We start from the raw sequence: 20464 nt of genomic DNA on the forward strand, positions 1-20464 counted from the left end.
TGGGGCAGAATGCAGAGCCGCCTGGCCTCGCCTCTGCGTAGGAGCCAGAGGGGGGACATGCCGCTGCTTCCAGGAGCTGCTTGAACTAAGCGCCGCCCAGCGCCTGCACCCCTAAGCCCCTCCCGCACCCCAACCCTGATCCCCCTCCCACCCTCTGAACCCCTCGGTCCCAGCCCAGAGCACCCTCCTGCACCCCCAACCTTTCATCCCCAGCCCCACCCTACAGCCCGCACCCCCAGCTGAAGCCCCCACCCTCCCCACACACCCCAGCCCAGAGCCCTCTCCTGCACCCTGAACTCATTTCTGGCCCCATCCCAGAGCCCGCACCCCCAGCTGGAGCCGTCACCCCCTCCTGCACCCCAACCCCCAATTCTGTGAGCATTCATGGCTCACTATACAATTTCCATACCCAGATGTGGCCCTCGGGCCAAAAAGTTTGCCCACCCCTGATTTAGAGTTTCAAAACGTCACCAGAAAATTCCAATCTTAATTTCCAAGAATTAAGCCTGGTGCTTTTTGCAAAAGAGCCAGGCATGATGCATTTTACGATAGGAGCAAGCATACTCACGAGAGCTACAAGGAGGTCCTGCTGGACTGCTGGGAGGTGAGATTTGTAGTAGTCTAGGATCTATGAACGAAGTAAAGGATGTTGTAGATGATGAACTGCCCTTTGAGGGCGTACTTTCAGCACTTGATGTCTACAATGAAAAATAAGGTCGGTTTTCACTTCAGAAGTTGATAGCAGGGAACAGATATTGCATATCACTGTTGGTAACCAGAAAGCTCTCTGAGGTTTATATGAAACTGTACTTGACATAATTAGATATGAACAACAATTCTGAAGCGCGAGTTTGTGGTACAAATTGAACTACAATGCAGGAAGCCTGAGCAAAGAGTCATGACAAGACACAGCATAGAAGTGAACTAATTGGTCCCTAGGGGAAGAGAGAGAGAAACAGACACCTTGCTTTTAGATCACTCCCTGCTGTCTGATTTGAAGTAGGACATTATTCAAACCTCTCTGCAGCCAGAGGATGGTGTTGCAGCAACCCAGGCCTGTTTTAAAGACCTGTCTCTTGAGAGAGTTATTACTTATTTGCACCGTTAATGTGATCCCTCACCTGGCAGTGCTGGTGATGTTCCTTTGATGTTGCTGATTTGCACCATCGGCACAGCAAAGAGAGGATGAGTAGAAAAGATAGCACCGTAGGACAGGGCTGAAGGCAGCAATCTAAGAGCATTAGCACCATGGGAAAAGAGAAGAAGTATACTCATGGAGTGCAGGTGAAGTATACTAATGTTTGTGTAGGGGGAAAAGGAGGGAGTAAAGAATAAGGGGAACGTAGAGGAGGAACGGATGGAGAAACAGGAGAGGAAGTAGGGATCGGGTTAGGGCACCCAAGACTTTCTACTCGGCCCTGGTTCAAGCCTCTTTGAAAAGCAAGGGGACCAAAGATCTCTTCTCTTGACGAGACTTGATCCATGGGATTAAAAGCCCTTCACCCTTTGGCGCCTATGCTGGGGAAAAGGAAGGACTGGAGGCAAGTGCTATTGCAGTGAATCTAATGAACACAGTTTGAAGCTATACCTTATTACTTACAGATTTGTTCTGAGGTCCTTGACTATTCTGGGTAACTTTTTGCTGGTTCACCGAGGAGTCCGAAATTTGGCTTTGCTGTAGGAGATCTGGCAGGAGATAGTTCTGGTTGTGTATGCTCCAGAGTCCTTCCTGGGTGCTACAACTTTGTTTCCCCGCAATATGATTCTGCACAGGAAAACAGACTGGGAAGTTAAATTCACCACGACATACTTTTGTTTCATTGTGTAACCCTGGCTAGGTAGGACAGAAAGTAATGGTGGGGCATTGTGAGGGGAGGCACAGTACTTTATGTGGTACATCAGTTGAAGAAAATCAGCTTATGACACAAATGTCAACTCGACAAAAATATTAAACTAAAATGACAGTGCACGGATGTGCTGATATATGGCAAGCATTTAAACAGCATCAATAATGCGCCTTATTTACAAAATAGCCTTCATTAATTAATTAGTAAATCTTCACATCCCCAAGTGGTAGGTAAGGAGGTACTGTCATCCAGGTAGAAAAAACGAGGCACAGAAACAAAATGATTTGCCCCTAGACCACAGTTGGAGTCGGCGTCACAGCTGGGATCAGAATTCATGAGTTCCTTGATCCCAGCCCTGTTCTCAGACCATACCTCATTATTGTCCTTGTCATTAAAACTTTCACTGACTGTAGCCGTAAGATTTGATTACGGCATAATCGCATTCAGTAAAGGGACAGTGAAAAGACCGGGAAGACTAAGAATCTCAGTCTTACCAATACAGTGCATTTTTGTACTGCTGCCTTCCTTAGTGGGATCACAGGCATCTGGATAGGCAAATACCTGTCAACTCAGTGGGTTTATAAGACACCACACAAGTAGCATCTATAGATGTGGTAGGGCAGAGGATTCTGGGTACAATGGCCACGTTTCAGGGAAAATGACTAAACATAGGGAAAGCAGGGCTAGGAGCCATTGGCCAGGGAGAAAGAGATGGACCTTGAGATGGGATTTGTAAAGGGTCATTGAGACACTGATATATGTTCTAGGTGGTGAGTGGAGTGCAGAAGGATCGGTCTACTGTGGAGGATGAAGGGGAAGGATCTGAAGACCATCTGTGCTGGGATGTAGGAAACAATTGGATGCTAAGTGTTATGTTAGAAATTTCCTATTGAATTATACTAAAGCAAAAAAAAAACAAAAACAAAAAAACAAAAAAAGCAAAAAAAAAAAAAGGAACACTGGCTGAATCAGAAGCAGCAGTCTGTGTGGTTTGCTGGCTGATAAACAACCTAGTGAAGTAAACTAAGCCTTTGTGAATGCTGGCCAATATATCTGAAGACAAGCAGAGAATTCTAAATCGAAGTTGCTTGTCTTTTAAAAGCCAAATAACGAATTGGAAATTAAAGGGATGCTGTGAAGCATTTTTTATTCTACTTTTTTTTTTTTAACTTGCCATTAGGCTAATATCCTGGGGTGTATTAACAGGAGTGTTGTATATAAGACATGGGAGGTAATTGTCTCACTCTATGTGGCACTGGGGAGGCCTCGGTGGGAGTACTGTGTCCATTTCTGGGCACCACACTTTAGGAAAGATGTGGACAAACTAGAGAGAGTCCAGAGGAGAGCAACAAAAACGACAAAAGGTTTGGAAAACCTGACCTAAAGAAAAATTTAAAAAAACCCTGAGCATGTTTAATCTTGAAAAAAGATGACTGACGGGGGCACCTGATAATAGTCTTCAAATATGTTAAGGGCTGTTATAAAGAGGATGGTGATCAATTGTTCTCCGTGGCCACTGAAAGCAGCACAAGAAGGCTTAATCTGCAGCAAGGGAGATTTAGGTTAGATATTAGGAAAAACTTTCTAACTATAAAGGTAGTTAAGCTCTGAAGGAGAGGTTGTGGAATCCCCATCATTGGAAATTTTTAAGAACAGGTTGGACAAACACCTGTGAAGGAAAGTCTAGGTTTACTTGGCCCTGTCTCAGGGGACTGGACGTGGTGACTTCTCGAGGTCCCTACCAGCTCTACATTTCTATGATTTGTAATCCCGTCTCTGATGCATGACGCTAGTGCTTTGTTGGTAAAACTTTTGTCCATCAAGGGTGTGAGAAAACCACCCTCCTGCCCAACGTAAGTTTCACCGGTGAAAGTGCTCGTGTGGACAGCACTATGTCAGCAAGAGAGGCTTTCCTGCTGACATAGCTAACGCTGTTCATTGGGGGTGGTTTAATTATGCCGGCAGGAGAGCTCTCTCCTACCCACAAAGAGCAGCTACACGGGAGACTTTACAGCGGTACAGCTGTGTCACTGTAAGGTCCATAGTGTAGACATAGCCTAAGAGTTCTTTCCCTACAGACTTGCTGCTTTTTCTATCGCGGAACCAACATTTGATTCCTTCCTAAGAGAGGAAGGACGCTATTGTGATTGAGGCTCAGTAGCCAGGGTTGGGGTCCAGGAACCTGAGCACTATTGCTGGCTCTGTCACAGTTTGCCTGTATGACCGTGGGCAGACACTCAATCTCTCATCTTCACCATCCTTGGAATGAGAATAAATTCATTAATGTTTGACACTGCTTCAAGGTCCGTGGATAATAGGTGCTCTACAAGAGCAAAGTATTATTATTATTACTCCAGCTTGGTGTTTTCAAGGCAGTAATGGAGAGAATGGTTCTATTTTGTTTGCTTTCTTTTTTCGTGTACCAGGAATATCATCTGCTCTGGGAACAGTTTGCTAGTTAATGCAGGTGGGACTGAGCCAGCAGATGGAGTAAGAGAGCACAACATACTCGTTTTGTGGGGGTCCTTTATGACTTCTTAAATTCCTAGGAATGACGGGATTTTTCACTAGGTAATGATTTAAAAAGTGAGAGGCTATTTCTCCCTAAATTATAAACATTATAAAGAGGGTCAAAAATCTGGACCCTAATTCTGTATTATGATGACTGTTACGTAGGTCATTGTGTTACGTAGGTCCTTTAACAAATCTGTTGATTCAAGAAACTATTCTACTCAGTAAGAAAGAAAGACAAATAAGGACGCACAGTTTTGTAATAATAAGCGGATTTAAAGGAGGCCCAAAACCTGAAATGGCTTAAAAATTGTTTAAAGATTTGTAGCTGTAATTTGAAATTGCAGATCAAAACTAGACAGTAAAATGACTGAATGCTGTTCAGAAGAAATGGAAATGATGTTTATCATGTACATTAGCAACGATAGGCAATTTGACTCCCCACACCTTCCCTCCGCCCCCACCTTCAAATGTCCAATTTACCTTCTGTTCTATTACGATGCTTTGGGGTTTCAGTTCAATTCCATCTGGAACTCTTGTCCTTGAGAAATCTGCCATTCCATTACTTGGCAGTTGCCTGGTAACAAACTCCAGTTAATGAGTAGACCAAAGCCAGGTGAAAACAAAACACACACATTCTAAAATAAACTAACGCTGCTGAATTAATAGTAGCTAGTACACTTGGATATTTTTGTATGGGAGCAAGTTGATTAGCTTGCATACAAATCTACATAGACTTTATGCTGAAACTGACACGAAGGATGACTTGCAACAGGACACTCCTCTACCACCCAAATACCAAGTGATTACTTTATACTTTCCCCATTGACTCCAATATAATTTTTTCAGACACCACTTCAATTAGGCAACTGATATTTGGTCCATGGAGCAATCACTTCAGACAGGCTTGACTATGTACTTTGCCCACTCCCCTAACCCTCAAAGAAAGTATCTCCCACACTAGTGAATTTTTGTCCAAAGGCTGCAATTATTATTAAATAAATAGGAAATAACAATAAAGAAACAAATGTGGAAAATGTGTATTTGTACAGCAAAGTTGGCCATGGCCAACCATCCCCATCATATGCTACCCTTTCATTCAACTGCAGTTTACTGACCTAAAAGGCACAGAGAGGGCCCCTAGCAGTTATGAAACCTTCCCTCCCGTCTAGGCCTAGACGCAAGGCTTGGACTACAAGCCTTAAACCTGTGCTCCATACACAGCAGTCACTGAGCCTATCCCGGTGAGTCTCTACTAGTGGATGTTAATGTCCCATGGCAACAATTAACCCTAAATCCCAAATGATAATCTGGGAATTTATAACCACCTCCATCCCCTCAATTTTGGCCCAAATGTCCAGGAAGAACCACATGAGGCCCTGAAGAGTAGCAGCAATGCTAATCACAAAAAAGGAATGCAAATGCTATCTGAGTTTGTCCCAACGGAAAAGAAAATGGCAATATATTAGAAAAAATATGCATAACATGTCCATGTATTAAACCCTATAACCCACCCAACTCCTCCCTCAGCACATTCGTAGGGTGGGAAATAATTGCTACGGCTGCAGGAACTGGCCCCACACCTTCCCCAGCAGCAGCCTACAGAGGGAAAGGTTAGCTCCACCCTCCATGCCAATCAGATGTCCCTTTGCCTCTGGGGCAGCCAATCACATGGCCAGACTCAAAGTTAGCCTGGGATTGGATGAGAAGGGCAAGGTGCCCTGGGCATCTCCTTCAGGTGACCCTCAGCAACAATTTCCCAGCCATCATTGTGCTGTAAGGAAAGGGAGGAGCATGGGCTGGGGTGGAGATGATGACAACAATGATGACACTCTGCTCTAACAAGAGTCAAGCTGTGCAATTGTTCTTAATACAATGGGAATGGAAGAGCACAAGCAGGGGCGGGAGGTTTGTATAATTTTTGGTAGTGCCCAGAATGGGTCCAGTCGTCCCCCCCCCCACCTGCCTTGTAAGTCAATATATATATATATTTTAAAATAATGTAAAAATGGACTGGAAACAGTAAGCGTTTAACAGTTTCCCTATATTGCACAATGTGGGAGGTGTGGGGGGATGAGGGCTCTGGCTGAGGATGAGGGGTATGGGGTGTGGGAGGGGCTCAGGGCTAGCGCAGAGAGTTGGGGTGCAGGGACTCTGGCTGTGGCTGAAGGGTTCACGGAGCAGGAGGGGGCTCAGGGTGGAGCAGAGGGTTGGGGTGTGGGCGGATGAGGGCTCAGGCTAAGGGCTTTGGGGTGTGGGAGGGGCTCAGGGCTAGGGCAGAGGGTTGGGGTGCGGGGCTGAGGGGTTCACGGTGCAGGACGGGGCTCAGGGTGGAGCAGAGGGTTGGGGTGCAGGGGTGAGGGGTTCACAGTGCAGGACGGGGCTCAGGGCTGGGACAGAGGATTGGGGTGTGGGGGGTGAGGGCTCTGGTGCAGGCTCTGGGGTGGGGTGGGGCTGCGGCTGAGGAGTTTGGGATGCAGGCAGGCTGCCCCAGGGCTGGGGTCAGAGAAGAGGACTCCACAGTCCCCCCAGCCCTCTCCCCCCCCCCCCCGGCAGCAGTGAGCTCCGTGGGAGGCGGCCCTCTCACCCCCCCAACAGCACACTCACCCGGCACTGGCACTGCATGTGCTCCTAAGGGCCGGGCCCCTCTCAGGTCCAGGAAGCCCCCTCGCTTCCCCTGTGGTGGGTGCTGGTGGGGGGCGAGGGGCTGCCATCACGTGTGCGCCTCTTCCCCTCCTTCCTCCACAGGCGGCGGCACAGTCGCCGCCTCAGCCTGCCACCAGCGCCGCTCCCTTTTGTAGCCAGCAGCAGCCAGTGAGGGAGCGCAGAGCGGCAGGGCAGCCGCCCGTTGCCCAGGGCACAGACAGGGACGCTCCGGGAGAGGCGCGCGGGCCAGGGGAGAGACCTGGCCCCGAACATTGGTGGAGCTGGGCCCCCGGGCCCTGGATTTGCTGGAGCACGGGCACCACGGGCCCATATAACTCGCCGCCCCTGAGCACAAGTGCATAGGGTTCCTCCTATCGAGTGGAGACAGAATCTCCTGATCTGGCTTCCCTTGAAACACATGGGAGCTTTCATTGTCTTCAGTGCTGGCACAGCATAGTGGAGTTTCAAAGCATTGTACAAAAGTCCATAAACTATTGTCATCAACACTTTATACACGAGGAAACTGAAGCATAGAAAGGCGCGAGTGACATGCCCAAGGTCACATAGTGAGTTAGTGGCAGACATGGCAACAGATCCCAAATCTCCTGACTCCTGGACTCCTGCTCACTCCTGACAAATGAAGGTACATTCTGAGGGCCAGATCCTCAGCAAGCTAGTTGAGGATAATTATTGAATTTACACCATTGGAGGACTGAACTTGTATTTGTATATTATTTGTGTGATTTATGCAAGTGTCTCTCATTATGCTTCATTGAGGTTTATTTTTATTTTCTGCTCCCCTCCCCCCCATTTTCTATTAATTGATTCTGGAGCCTGGTGTGAAAAACTCTACTGTGCTACTGGGGCTGTATCACAATTCGTAGGAGTTGTCTTATGTAAGCAAAGGCAATAACAGTGGAGCCAGTGCAGTGCAAGGGGCTATTGTTTTCAGAGGAACAGAGCATGAAGAAGAACAATGATTTGCTTCTGCAGAAGGGATTAAATTAAACAATTGCAAATCTAATAAAACTGGAAGGAAGCATGACATGACAGAGGAGGAATCGCTGGGACTGCTCTTATGAGGAAGGTGAGTGGGACTTGCCCTGAAGGAAAACTGAAATCCACTTTTATTAACTGTGACCAAAGAGAGCCATACAAATCCAGGGGTCAGGCAAGTATGAATTTTGTGTGTAAATTCAGAGCTGAGATGTGAAACCGATCTATAAAAATGAGCCACAAGAAATCCTCTGATTTAGGGGGAACGGGAGTTATTTGAACACTGTGAAGTCTCCCAGGAGATTTATTCTCACTGGAGTGGTATTCATATGCATAAATGCAGTACACATGCACATACGCTGTACAGGCAAATAGATAGTTTAACACATGCAGACCACAGGCATGAAAGTCCTTTATTAAAAGAACGGGGGGAAATTCTGACTTATTCGGCACATAAGCAGAACAGCAAATAGCGCGCAAACCATTTCTGCTGAACAGCCCATGGCGAAAGACAGCTGCCCCTGTCCTGGTTCCCCTGAAAACATGCCCAGAGATTGCCCCTCAGATCCTCCACAGCAGCAGCAGTGAATGGGGTTTGGCCAAGGGGACAAGACACTTTCTTCCCATATGTAGGGTGACCAGACGTCCCGTCTCCTGCCCCCCATCAGTACTTGCAGTTGCTGCTGCTGGTCGGACCCCTGCTCGCCAACCACCCGCCCACCGGCGGTGAAAACAATGGCTGACAATGTGGGTTGGTGTGCAAGTCTGGTGGCTGAGGGAAGCTGCAGCGTGTGGTGCCAGGCTGCTCCCCCTGCTGGTCTGTCAGCACAGCTCTCTGCGTGCTGGCTCTTGGCCAGCAGGGCCCCACCCGCCGTCCCGTTTCTAGCCAGCGCTGGCTGCACGCTGCGAGCTGCGGTGGCTGGTGAGTGTGGGCAGGTGCCAGGCGGCAGCCGGTTACGTGTCACCTCTGCTGCCCATCAATCTGCCCTTTACGTGCTCCCCCTCTCGCTCTCCTCTCCCTGCTTTGCCCCTTCTTCCCCCACCAGCCCCACTGTTCCTCCATATCCCCTCCAGCAGGGTGCATCCCGCTCCCAGCGCTGTGCGGAGAACCAGCCCCTGGTCGGAGCGCTCAGCTCACCAACAGCCTGGCCGGCAGGCTCCTTCCTTCCCCCACTGCCTCTGGCTGGGCTGGTGCCCTGGGAAAGCCCAAGGCCCTCCGGCCTGAGGCGCTGGCCAGGAGGAGCCGAGCCCTGCATGTGCCAAAGCCCCGCACAGCGCTGGCAAGGGGGAGCCTCTCCACCCCCCCAGCTAGCTCTGGAGTGGTGGGGGGAAGCCATTTCTAGCCTGTTCGCACTCCGACCCTGCAGGCTCCACAGCGGCCCCCTGGGCAGGGGCTTAGCACCCTCTTCACCTGACCCCCCCCTCCCCACCGCCCTGGGCCCTGCCCGCAGGGAGTGCGGGGCTGCTCCATCCCCTAAGCACCCTCCCCCTGCAGTCAGGTTCCCTGGGCCCTGGTGCACAAATGCATCCTTAGGGCTTAACCCCTTCCTGCCTGCGCTGTAGCTGGAGGCGGCTGCGTTATGTCAGTGGCCAGCAGCAGCCTGGAGGTGTTAGCTGCCTTTTAACAAATTAGTAACGAAAGAAAAAAGCTAACCTTGTGTGAATCACATCATCATCATCGCTGCTGAGCAGTTCATCACTGGATGATGAATATTCTGCTACTGTGGAGAACAAGTTGGCACCGTCTTTCCCTTTGGCGAAGAAGGCTGGACTCTGAATAAAGAAAACTCAATTGCATTTTCCCATTTGAGAATCCACTACAAAACCACAGGAGCAAGCAGCCATCTTATTCCATTTCTAGTTTATAAATAGTTACTGCAACTTTTAACTAAAACCCTTTATTAGGCAGATAACACTTCTGCACTACCCAACACTGGAGCTAGGTAGTACAGAAAGAATAATGAGCTAAATCAGAATGACTGAATTACTCTAGTAACGGCGTGTGGTTAATTTTAACCAAGCTGTTAATTTTACGCTCAAACATCTAACCACAATTTAGCAGGGTGAATGTTCACTAGTAGCATAAGCACCTTTCATCCAATCTTGGCTCTTTAAAAATGTTACTTTTGAATTTTGGGGCCAAGGTTAGGTTTAATCTCAATGATATTTAAGGGATGGGCTTTAATATCTGTGTAGAAAATGCTTGTATGGCGAGGTATTATGCACAGGAAAAACAAACCTCTCACTTTCATTTTATATGCACATCCCCCCCAGGCTGTTTGGGGAGAGATTGGGCTTCAAAGAGCCTCGGTCCAGCTGCCTACTTGGACCAGTGGGTAAATGCCATAATTTAGCCCCAAACTGGAGCCCTTGGCCTCTACTGAGTCTGCTAACGTGGACACTTAGTGCTAATTGTGATGGTGGTTTTGATAATGTGGTTACAAGTCTACTGGGAAATGAAGTGAGGCCCTCATTTATCTACCAACGATACTTCTATGGCTCCCATTACTGCAGTACCTGAGCCTCACACAATCTTTAATGTATTTGTCCTCAGACACCCCTATGAGATAGGGAAGTGCTACTATCCCCCTTCGTAAGGATGGGAAGCTGAGATACAGAGTGACTGTGACACTTGCCCAAGGTCATACAAGGATGCAAACCTGGTTCTCTGGCGTCCCAGGCTTTTGCCCTAAGCACTGGGCCATCCTTCCTCCCCACCAAACCTGTCTTACACAGTCCACCGAACAGCTAGCTGACGTTGGCTGCTACGGTCTTGTTCTAGATTTGACCCGGTCTCTGGCTATGCATTCCTCCAAGCCATCTCGGGCCTTCCCTGCAACTTTTAAAATACCAAACATTCCATGTATGATCTCTTGCTCTGGGCATGCTAGCTCCGGTTAACTGAACCGATGGACAAACACCCAACTTTACAAGGCTGAACTAATAAAAAAAAGCAAGAAACAGGTCACACTTTATATTAAAGGCCCATTTATATACAGCTCCTGAAGGGTTAATACATTATTAAGCGTGTTACAGCCATAAGTGGTAGGTGATCAGAGGGTTATAAGGACAGCAGTAGATTGTGCTACAGTGGGTTATACGCTCTGCCTATGAATAGCCTGTTGACTTGTTGGACTCTATAACAATTAGTTAACCATTAATTAAAACGTCAATTAAATATTTATACTGTTTATACATGTACCCTTACTAGAAAGTGTGACCAAAACCAAAACAATGTCGGCAGTAAAAGAACCTACTGAAAACTGAGCAGGGTGAGGAGCATTTTCAGACTTCTTACACTGCTGCGGGTGGTTCTGGGACAGCGGGCTCTCTGCCTTGGACGATCCTTGATTCCCCAAAAGGAGAGTTGTAGAGAGAAACATTAAACATGTGGCACATACAACACATACACTGGACAATCCTTCAGCACGTGCATAGGCCTCCTTTGCTCGCATTGTATCGTTTTCTCTTTTATGGAAAGGGAAGCCTTCCTTTGATTGTTCAGGGTGAGCCCCCCCGCAGCCCTGCATGGCAATGGAAGTCCCAAACACAGCTAATATTGATGCATTTCTGCTGCCTAGGGTGAGGCCAGCGGAGCCAATTGGCTCACACAAGCGCTGTGTACCTTGGAAAAGCAGCAGCTCTGTGAATGAGAAGAGTGGGGAAAGTGGACATGCCAGGGTTGGGGCCAACAGGTCGGCGTAACCCTTTTAAACAGCTCATCACATTAGTGGTTCCTCGGTGCATTCCACAGCAGTGGGTGCCGCCCAGCTGTGCTCCACTGATTGCAGGCCAAAGCAGAGGATGGAAACCCTGAGCCCCAAACCACACGTGCAGGTTTTCCTGAGCACTTCAAATAATGGTTGAGCAGAAACATCATAGAGGGCCCAATCCTGTAAACCAGCATTCGGGTAAGTATCCCCTACTCATGTGAACAATCCCACTAATGTCAATGGCTCTGCTCCCATGAGTAAGGGGGAGTCAAGCTCCACATTTTAAAGAATATCTTATGACATTTTGCCACTGTCCAAAATGCAGAGCTCTCCTCTCTCTCCGAATTCAGTCCCCTGTGCAAGCCAAGGTATGTTCACACTGAAAGCGCAGGTGCGATTGTCGCATGGGTAGGCATACCTGTGCTAGATTTCCCCTCGCTAGCACGGGTAATCATAGCAGCGTGGTGGCACAGGCTAGCATCCAAACTACAAACCTGCTGGGGAGGCTGGGTACGTCTCAGGCACCTAGCCTGCCCTGAAGCCTGTGCCGCCACGTCTTCCGTCCAAGCTCAATTAAAGCTGGCGTGGGTATGCCTCCCTGTGCTCCAATCACACCTTCACTTGCAGGGTAGACATAGCCATAGAAGTCAGAGTTAGGGTGTGTAAAACTGCACTGCTCCCTCTGCTAAAAGCAGAGATTTCCCCCTCCTTGGTTGGTGCAGGAAGAGCCCCCGCTTGGAAAGTCACTGTTCAGGTCTTGCTTCTCTTTATTCTTTGGCAGTAATAAGCCATGTCAGCACTTCTCCTGGCACAGATTGCTGGCTTAGCTGTGCTGTCTAACACGTTGTGTATGTGTGTGTGTGTGTGGGGGGGGAAGTAGCCAAGGCTCCTCCCTTTCCCCACCCATGCCTGGCTACTTCCCAAGCAGCTACATAGGAAGGGCAGAATTGTCCAGGATCGCTGCTGTCCTTCTCCACATATGGACTTGTAAGCAGAGTCAGGATGAGCTCTACCCTGACATCTGGTGGTGAATTATGGCGAGTGTGGAAAAGAACTCCAGGGGCTGATCTTGTTTGCATAGGCACACCCACTCGCCTGGCATGAAACAACAGCAACTGAAAGTGGTTACTTTGGCTGGTATGGGATCCCCAGTTTCTCTGTTATTGGGGCAGGAAGAATAAAGTTTTGTTACCCTGATTCTGTGAATCAAGGCCAGTGGAACTGTTGTATGACAGAAGGACTGAGTGAGTCCTTCACCATTACCTAAGTAGCACTTGCTTGACAAGGGGCATGGGTTACAAAACCCAGTGAATTGAGAGAGGATGGGGACAGGTATTTGTACCTGATGGTATGGGCCCCCTCTGAGGGTTTGAAACACCAATTGCACTACCTCCTCTCTCTACTGTTGAATGTCAGAGCTAACTTTGATTCCATTAGGAGTCTAGTTACAGGCTGCTGAGCTGAATTCACTTTGGGCCAATAGTGCACCAGCACTGGGGCTCCCCTATTATGAGCTGAAATTGCTAAGAGCTAAAGTTATTAAGAGCTGAGATCACTGAGTGCTGTGTTAACTAGTGGGGGAGCCTGAAGCTATATTGCTAAGCAGCTGGCGGAGCAATTTGTGGGGACGACTGGAGGAGCAGCGAGTGGCGCGGAGCCTTGCGGGGACGGTTGGAGCGGCCCAAGGAACGGCGAGCGGAGCTGTTTGCGGGGACGGCTGGAGCGGCTCACAGGTCGGGGAGCGGAGCGGAGCGGTTTGTGGTAAAGGCGTGGTGGAACTCCACGGAGAGACCGCCGGTCGGCCTCGGATCACGTAAGGTGCCCCTTAACACCCTGCGTGTCCCCTTTTACTCTGGGGCTGCACTGACCAGGGACAGAGACTTTGGGGGTTGTTGGACTTTTGGGACTTTGGGTGGTTGCTGGACCCAAGAGACTTTGGGGGTGTTGGACTTTTGGGACTTTGGGTGGTTGCTGGACCCAAGAGACTTTGGGGGTGTTGGACTTTGGGGACTCTGGGTGATTTTTGGGTTGCTGGATTCAAGAACCAAAGGGAAAGGACACAGCCCAATTTGCTGGGGTGGGTTTATTGCTCATGGTTTGTGTTATGAATCCTGTTTGTGGTGTTTTTCCAATTTAATGCTGATGTCGTTTACCTCATGTTATTAAACATTTTCTGCTACACTCAGACTCCGTGCTTGCGAGAGGGGAAGTATTGCCTCTTAGAGGCACCCAGGGGGGTGGTATGTAATTGTCCCAGGTCACTGGGTGGGGGCTCGAGCCGGTTTTGCATTGCGTTATTGAAACGGAACCCCTAGATACAGAACCCGGCCCTTGTTGCTGCCAACTTAGATGGGCAGAAGGGTTACAGACTAATGATGCAACTGGCCCATGAAAGGAAGTACGTGGGCACCTTATTACCCCTTACTCCTCTGCACCGGCATGCAAGGCAGCTCACAACTCAGCTCCTTGCTTATTAACTTTCTACATGACCTGTCCCATTGCTATCAGCGGGACTACTTGCCAAGGAAGGCATTGCTCAGTGACAGTAAGGATGGCTGAATCTGGCCCATACAGATTAGGACTCAATAATCCAGGCAGTTATTGGTGTATTTACATAACTTTATTATAATCACTATATGGATTTAAGCGTTTTCTAAATCTGTTTTGATTCAGAACTCATTACTAGTCACTGAGTGTTTAAAGCAACTAGGCTGCTATATTAGTTTAAATGTATTTATAGCCCTTAAAGATCTAATTCACTGTTCCTTTGGATTTGAGAAAATAAAACTTTTTCCTGAATACCACATATCTAGCTGTAATTCAATTACACTTAAGAACCCAAGGAGACAGTTTAAACCACTGGGGAGCTTTTCTATTCTTTCCATGGCCGGTGAGGTTTTCATTTCCCCTTACCAGAACAGCACAGGCGTTACATATCAGACAGAGACGGTAAAGCAGAGTTGGGTTGCTGCATGACTGCTTATTGCTAAACTATTACTTAAACGTAAAATGACAGAAAAGCAAAAGAAAAACAAGGTCGAATCATTTGAAAGCGTGGTTTGGATTTTTCTTGAAGCAAAGTTTCCTACATCTTATGACAATTTAAAGCAAAGTTTGCTTGAATGTGTGACTGCAATAAATATGCAATTCGGCCTTCATTTGTCAAGTGTTTGTAAATTAACATGAACATCACTTTAAAAATAAAATTTTCTTTAAATTCCATATTATTATGAACTGTATTTCTAAGACCATGGTATCAGCCTTAAAACCGATGGAAACACCAACGATTTTCCCCGCGTTAGTAGTCATTTACATAGTGCAAAGTGGGTGTCAAATGCTACCATTTTGCAGAGAGCTACACAAGCAGTGGTCAGCTAGGCTTAATATATGTAACTGGTACATATATGATAAGAATTATAATATCCTGGGACCAACACGTCTACAACAACACATGAAATTATAATACATTTAGGAGTAACTAGAGAGGAATAAGGCTGTCTACTTCCCCTTCAGTGCCCCTGCCTGCTGGTGCTTCAAGCCACATATTTAAGAGGAATCTGAGTTTGTACTGCCACGCATTTGCACGAACTAGCATAACCCAAGCGAGCTATGCAGGTCTTCATTCACAAGTAGTGATGCAAAGCTTAGAACCCACCACACGTTTTGGTTACTCTACATGTGGTTGTCTCCATCTAATAATTTGCTTTCGGCCCTCTTTAAAAGTTTCACTATAGTTTTCAATAAATTATAATCTACCAAAGGAATGTTTCATAAGATGCTGAATGGGGAATCTCACGTCTTTCCCAGCCAAAACAATAATGGAGTGCAGAAATGTTAATGCATAACAGCTGCTAAACTGTATCATCTCATTAGCTAGCAATCAAATAAAGTAGTAAAGGTCATGAAGAAAAACTCCGGTGAGTTACCCTTAGTATAGCATTAGGCCAACGTACCCATAACACCAGATCTACCGACTTTCAACAGTACTAGTGAATAAAAAGACATTGATTTTGTTTTTCACCTCCTTATTACATTTTCCATCTGGGAACACGCTCACAGTCAGTTTTGCACTCAAAAAAGGAACTGTTTCTATTTTAACTCTGTGCTTGCAACACAGACCATACAATCCAGAAAGCAATCCAAATCATGTCACTAAAAGCCATGCAGTGAACACAAATATAAATTTGTATGCAAGATTTTGACATCTTGGACTCAACATGTACCAGATTTCAAGGCATAGGAATGTTACACATTTTGATTGATAAATCATTGACCTAAGAATCACCTGAGGTTGATCTTTTGCTGAGATGAGATCCCATCTCCCATTGCCTGCTGCCAGGAGAGCTGCTGCTGCTGCTTAGTTTCAAAGCATGTCCCCCCGGGGATGACTGCTGCACGTTACTAAACACAAAGACAAAAATCATATCAGAATATTTTGCATTTCTGTTCCTGGGCCTCAGAGCACTTACAGACGTTACTGAATCAGCCTCAGAACACCCCCCCCGGGAGGTAGGTATTATTACCTCCATTTGCAAACAGAGAACTGAATACACAGGAAGATAAAGGACTTGCCTAGGGTCAAAATGAAGACTGTGGAATTCCTGACTCCAAACACTGATTTAACTACTAGCCCATGTCTCCTTTTTGCATTGCATCCTATAATTCTTAAAGAGAGCACACTTAGTAATGAAGCTATTGGCAGAAACACCACAAGTCACGGCTAAATTGCATATATGCAGAGTCAGAGACAGAAACTAGGAGCATCAGTGCCAAAACCCACCAACCTCTATCCCCTGCCCACAGTGTGACACACGTAGGTCTGATTCTCCATTAGCCTGCTCCCATGAAGTCATTTACACCAGTGCCAAGTGGGTGCTAGCAAAGCTGCATTGAAGGGTTTTACACCCACTTTTGCGCTGGTGTGAATGATGGCACCATATGCAGGGCAATGGAGAGTCAGGCCCACTGAGTTGTATTCATTGTGCTCAAACTACTGGACCAAATGAGAGTACTCACAGCATTCAGCATCATGCCCTGCATATGAAATTGCAGGATCAGGCCCTTACATATTATCAGTGCAGTTAGGGACTGATAATATGATGAGATTAAAATTATGCTGACGCAAAAAGAGAAGCAGAGCCACAAGCAGGTTTTATCTGCGTTCAAAATTACACATGTAAACTGTTAAGAGGAGAAATGTGAGTGGGTTTAGAAGCTTCTTTAAGGTTCAAGGTCAGAAAATTTGGCTGGGTACTTTGTGGGCAAGTTGGCTCAGAAGAGGGAATAATTGTAACTGCCATTAAATGAAGTATGAACCGACGTTGACAGTGGAGTTCCTGAAGTTATGGCTTTGATTTTAATGAGCTGGCTTCAGTTTTCCTGTTGATAATAAATCAACATTAGTTTAAGCACAAAACACAGAGGAGCTTACCTTGAAGGACATCTCTGATGGCCAAGATGATCCCTGCTGTAAAATTTAGAGGTTGTTCTTTCTGGAACCTTAAAGATTTAACCAAATGTTTCAGTTCACTACTCTGATATCATATACTCAGTTAATAATCCCAATGTATGCCCTGCATAAATACAAGACAGACTAAAACACATACAAGAAAAATGCTCCAGTGGGACATTCTGGGAATGTGTCTTTTTCTTGGAAACGACATTATGGTCGGGTCAGTTTTTGTAGTGAATGGGGGAAATACAGTTCTGGTCACATAAATGTTGTTCCTGTCCAGGGACAACCAGCTTACAGGATGAATTACCTTAAATTGCTACAAAAAACACACACCCACCCACCCAGGAGGCAGTAGAACATATATATGCAAATATCCAGCACTTGTACATAGGGGTTTTGGCTAAAAAAGGAACAACAAATCCTTTTAATGATGTGAACTAATAATCTAGCTCTGTAGTGTAACTAGATTCTTCAAAGCCGGAGCGGGAGGTTGGGGGGGCAGGGAGGAAAGAAACCTAAATAGTTGGTCTTGCTAAGTAAGTACACCTCTACCTCGATATGTGACCCGATATAACACGAATTCGGATATATCGTGGTAAAGCAGCGCTCCGGGGGGGCGGGGCTGCGCACTCTGGTGGATCAAAGCAAGTTCGATATAACGCGGTTTCACCTATAACGCGGTAAGATTTTTTGGCTCCCGAGGATACCGTTATATCGGGGTAGAGGTATATCTATAGATATATTACATGTACTGACATACATAGCACTCACTCAGTTAGACCAGATATTATTATATTTACACAAATCCATGTTTTTACATTATCCTTTCCAGATTAGCAAGATCTCTTCAGCCCCATAACCAATGTTGAACTCCTGGGCAATTTTACTAATATCCGATCAGTCTATTCTAACCCATGTGTAAAGATGCAGTAAAAAGAAGGGAGTGACAGAATTACAGGGTGAAATCCTAACTTCACTGAAGTCAGTGGGAGTTTTGCCAAGATTTTACACATAACCCCTTCATCAGCGTGTTGGGTTTAATCTGCAATAGCCATTCCTAGCAACTGTAAATGAACTGTAGATTAAGAAATGGATAGTGAGATGGGGGGAAAAAAACAGCAGGTTTCAGATCTGCATCAAGGGGAGAATTAATCTGTCATGTGCCCATCAGTGTGGTATCAAGGCACATGTGTAAGTTCTGGTCGTGTGTATGGGGGTAAAGGACCTTATTCAATGCTTAATGAAGCAAGTCAATGGAATGAATCCCACTGACTTCAGTGGAGCTGAATTAGGCACTATTAATAAGGTCCTGCTGAAAGATATACCCCTTCAGTTTCCAGTACCTTTGGAGGCTGCTCTTCATTTTGACAAACGCTCCAGAATACATCATCCTGTCCTGGGCTCGTTGGTGTTATCACCATGTCTGACAGTGAACTGCTGTGGTATACGTCTCTACTGGTCCGGAGGTTTTCACTCTTCAAACAAATGAAGTTTATGTCAAACACTATCCCCCAGCCAGTAGAATCACTCTACAAACACTACCACCACCACACTATTGGTCTAGCCAGGTATTTGGCAAAGCAGACATATTGCATTAAATAAGGACCACTGGCACATGAATACAGTCTTATTTATCTTTACCATTGTAAAGGAACTTATTTATTTTCAGGATGTGGTGTACCAAGATTTCATGATAATGGGTACCATAAAATATATTGCCAGTAAAAAAATTCTTATATTTCACATTCATCCTCAAAAAAAAACAAAAAAACAACAACCCATAAAAGCTAATATTTCATTAGTAGTACATGGCCAACTGCTTAACTGGATGGTATAAAACATATGCTGCAAATCAAACAGATTTTGAAATGAATATTTCATGCAAGAATTAATTTCAAGTATGCATGTTGCATATAAAGCAATCAAATACTCCTATTTTCAGAGTTAAGTATTGCAGACGTGTTTCTCAAAATGTAACTAACAGTTTTCCCCCCAAGAGCTGTACAAATTAAAGACGAGACCAAGCCATGAATCAGATTTGAAACAAAAATTTCACCAGCGCTCAGGGAGAATCAAATCAAGGGGTGCCAATTTGGGCACATGTCTGTTTAAAAAAGCTCCCTGATAAAAGCAGGTTGTTGTATTTGACCAGCAGCTGTCCTGAACTGGCAAGAAAATATTCTCGCCTATGCTCTTCATTCTCAATGGAAGAACGTTTAAAGACTTTAAAACTCAAACTTTCAGAAGAACCAAATACTCAGCATTTGCTACTTAGGGTTTCTGGCTAAGAAAAAAAAATCCTTTTGAGTTCTATAAAAACAATTAATCTAGCTCCGCAGTGTAATTAGACTCATCCATGGGGTGAAAGAAGCCAAAAAAGTCAACTGTGATGATTGTCTCTGAAAAGAGCAAGCTTCTTGGATTCAAGAAAAGAATAAGGGAGACTATCTGGCAATGATGTTGTGTGAGCTGGGTCCATCCAGAGGAATTTCTATGTAGCAATCCATTTGGTGTTGTTAGTAATATCAGAGAGATGCCTGCAGCTATAATCTCTCATGCTGTTATCCTGTCAGATCTCACATGCTAAGCATGGCAGGAGCTCTCCAGAGAACATCTAGGTACTGCAGGAAGTGCTATTAGTTATTCATTAGTTGACATTCTTCCCTCTGATTCAGGATTGAAGCAATGCCCAAGCATGCTAACATCTTGCTGCCTCCTTTCAAGGTACCTCCTTTCAAAAGCACCATAAAACCAGGATCACTTCCAGTCCTTAAAGATACCATTGCAATTTTTTATAAGAATAAAGGTACTAAACCTGTATCCTAACCAAATTACATGTTGCCTCTTAAAATCCCACTATGAATTCAGTGGGAATTTCTTGTCCCAAACTGCTACAGTGTGTTGCTACGCTCAGTTAAACAGCTGCTGTGGTTCATTCCAGAGGTAGCTGCAGTTCAATGATGAGTGAAGTTTCTTCACACATTTTATCTATACAATACCTCATAGTGGTATTTTACTGACTAATTAACTGAAGTCTGTACAAAATTTTAAAATGCTCAGTAGAAAGATACTATAAACAGAGGTGATTATTATTTACTTAATATTTCCTTAATTTTCAAGGAGCAATACTGTAATTTATATAAAAAATACAAGTAAAACAAATAACTAAGATCTAGGCACAGAATTTCAGTAACATAATGTATTATGATTCTGAAGTCTTTATAACCCAACCTGGACTAACTACTTTATGGGAACAATAGGTCCTCATTAAGATTCCTTAACAAATATTGAAAGGA

The 20464-nt window shown here is 45.8% G+C and overlaps 1 protein-coding gene across 1 annotated transcript in view; it reads right to left on the reverse strand.

The window, feature by feature from the left end:
• The window catches only part of NRK (Nik related kinase), a 128450-nt gene that overhangs the window by 22598 nt on the left and 85388 nt on the right, over positions 1-20464 (reverse strand). The window contains exons 16-23 of the mRNA XM_065410871.1: positions 18512-18643; positions 17145-17212; positions 15999-16114; positions 11258-11346; positions 9655-9773; positions 4842-4935; positions 1601-1765; positions 569-698 (exon numbers count right to left, since the gene is read on the reverse strand). Coding sequence (XP_065266943.1) covers positions 569-698; positions 1601-1765; positions 4842-4935; positions 9655-9773; positions 11258-11346; positions 15999-16114; positions 17145-17212; positions 18512-18643 — 913 coding nt within the window. The remainder of the gene's footprint in view (positions 1-568; positions 699-1600; positions 1766-4841; positions 4936-9654; positions 9774-11257; positions 11347-15998; positions 16115-17144; positions 17213-18511; positions 18644-20464) is intronic.

The sequence above is a fragment of the Emys orbicularis genome, chromosome 9, assembly GCF_028017835.1.
Source record: "Emys orbicularis isolate rEmyOrb1 chromosome 9, rEmyOrb1.hap1, whole genome shotgun sequence".
NCBI lineage: Eukaryota > Metazoa > Chordata > Testudines > Emydidae > Emys > Emys orbicularis.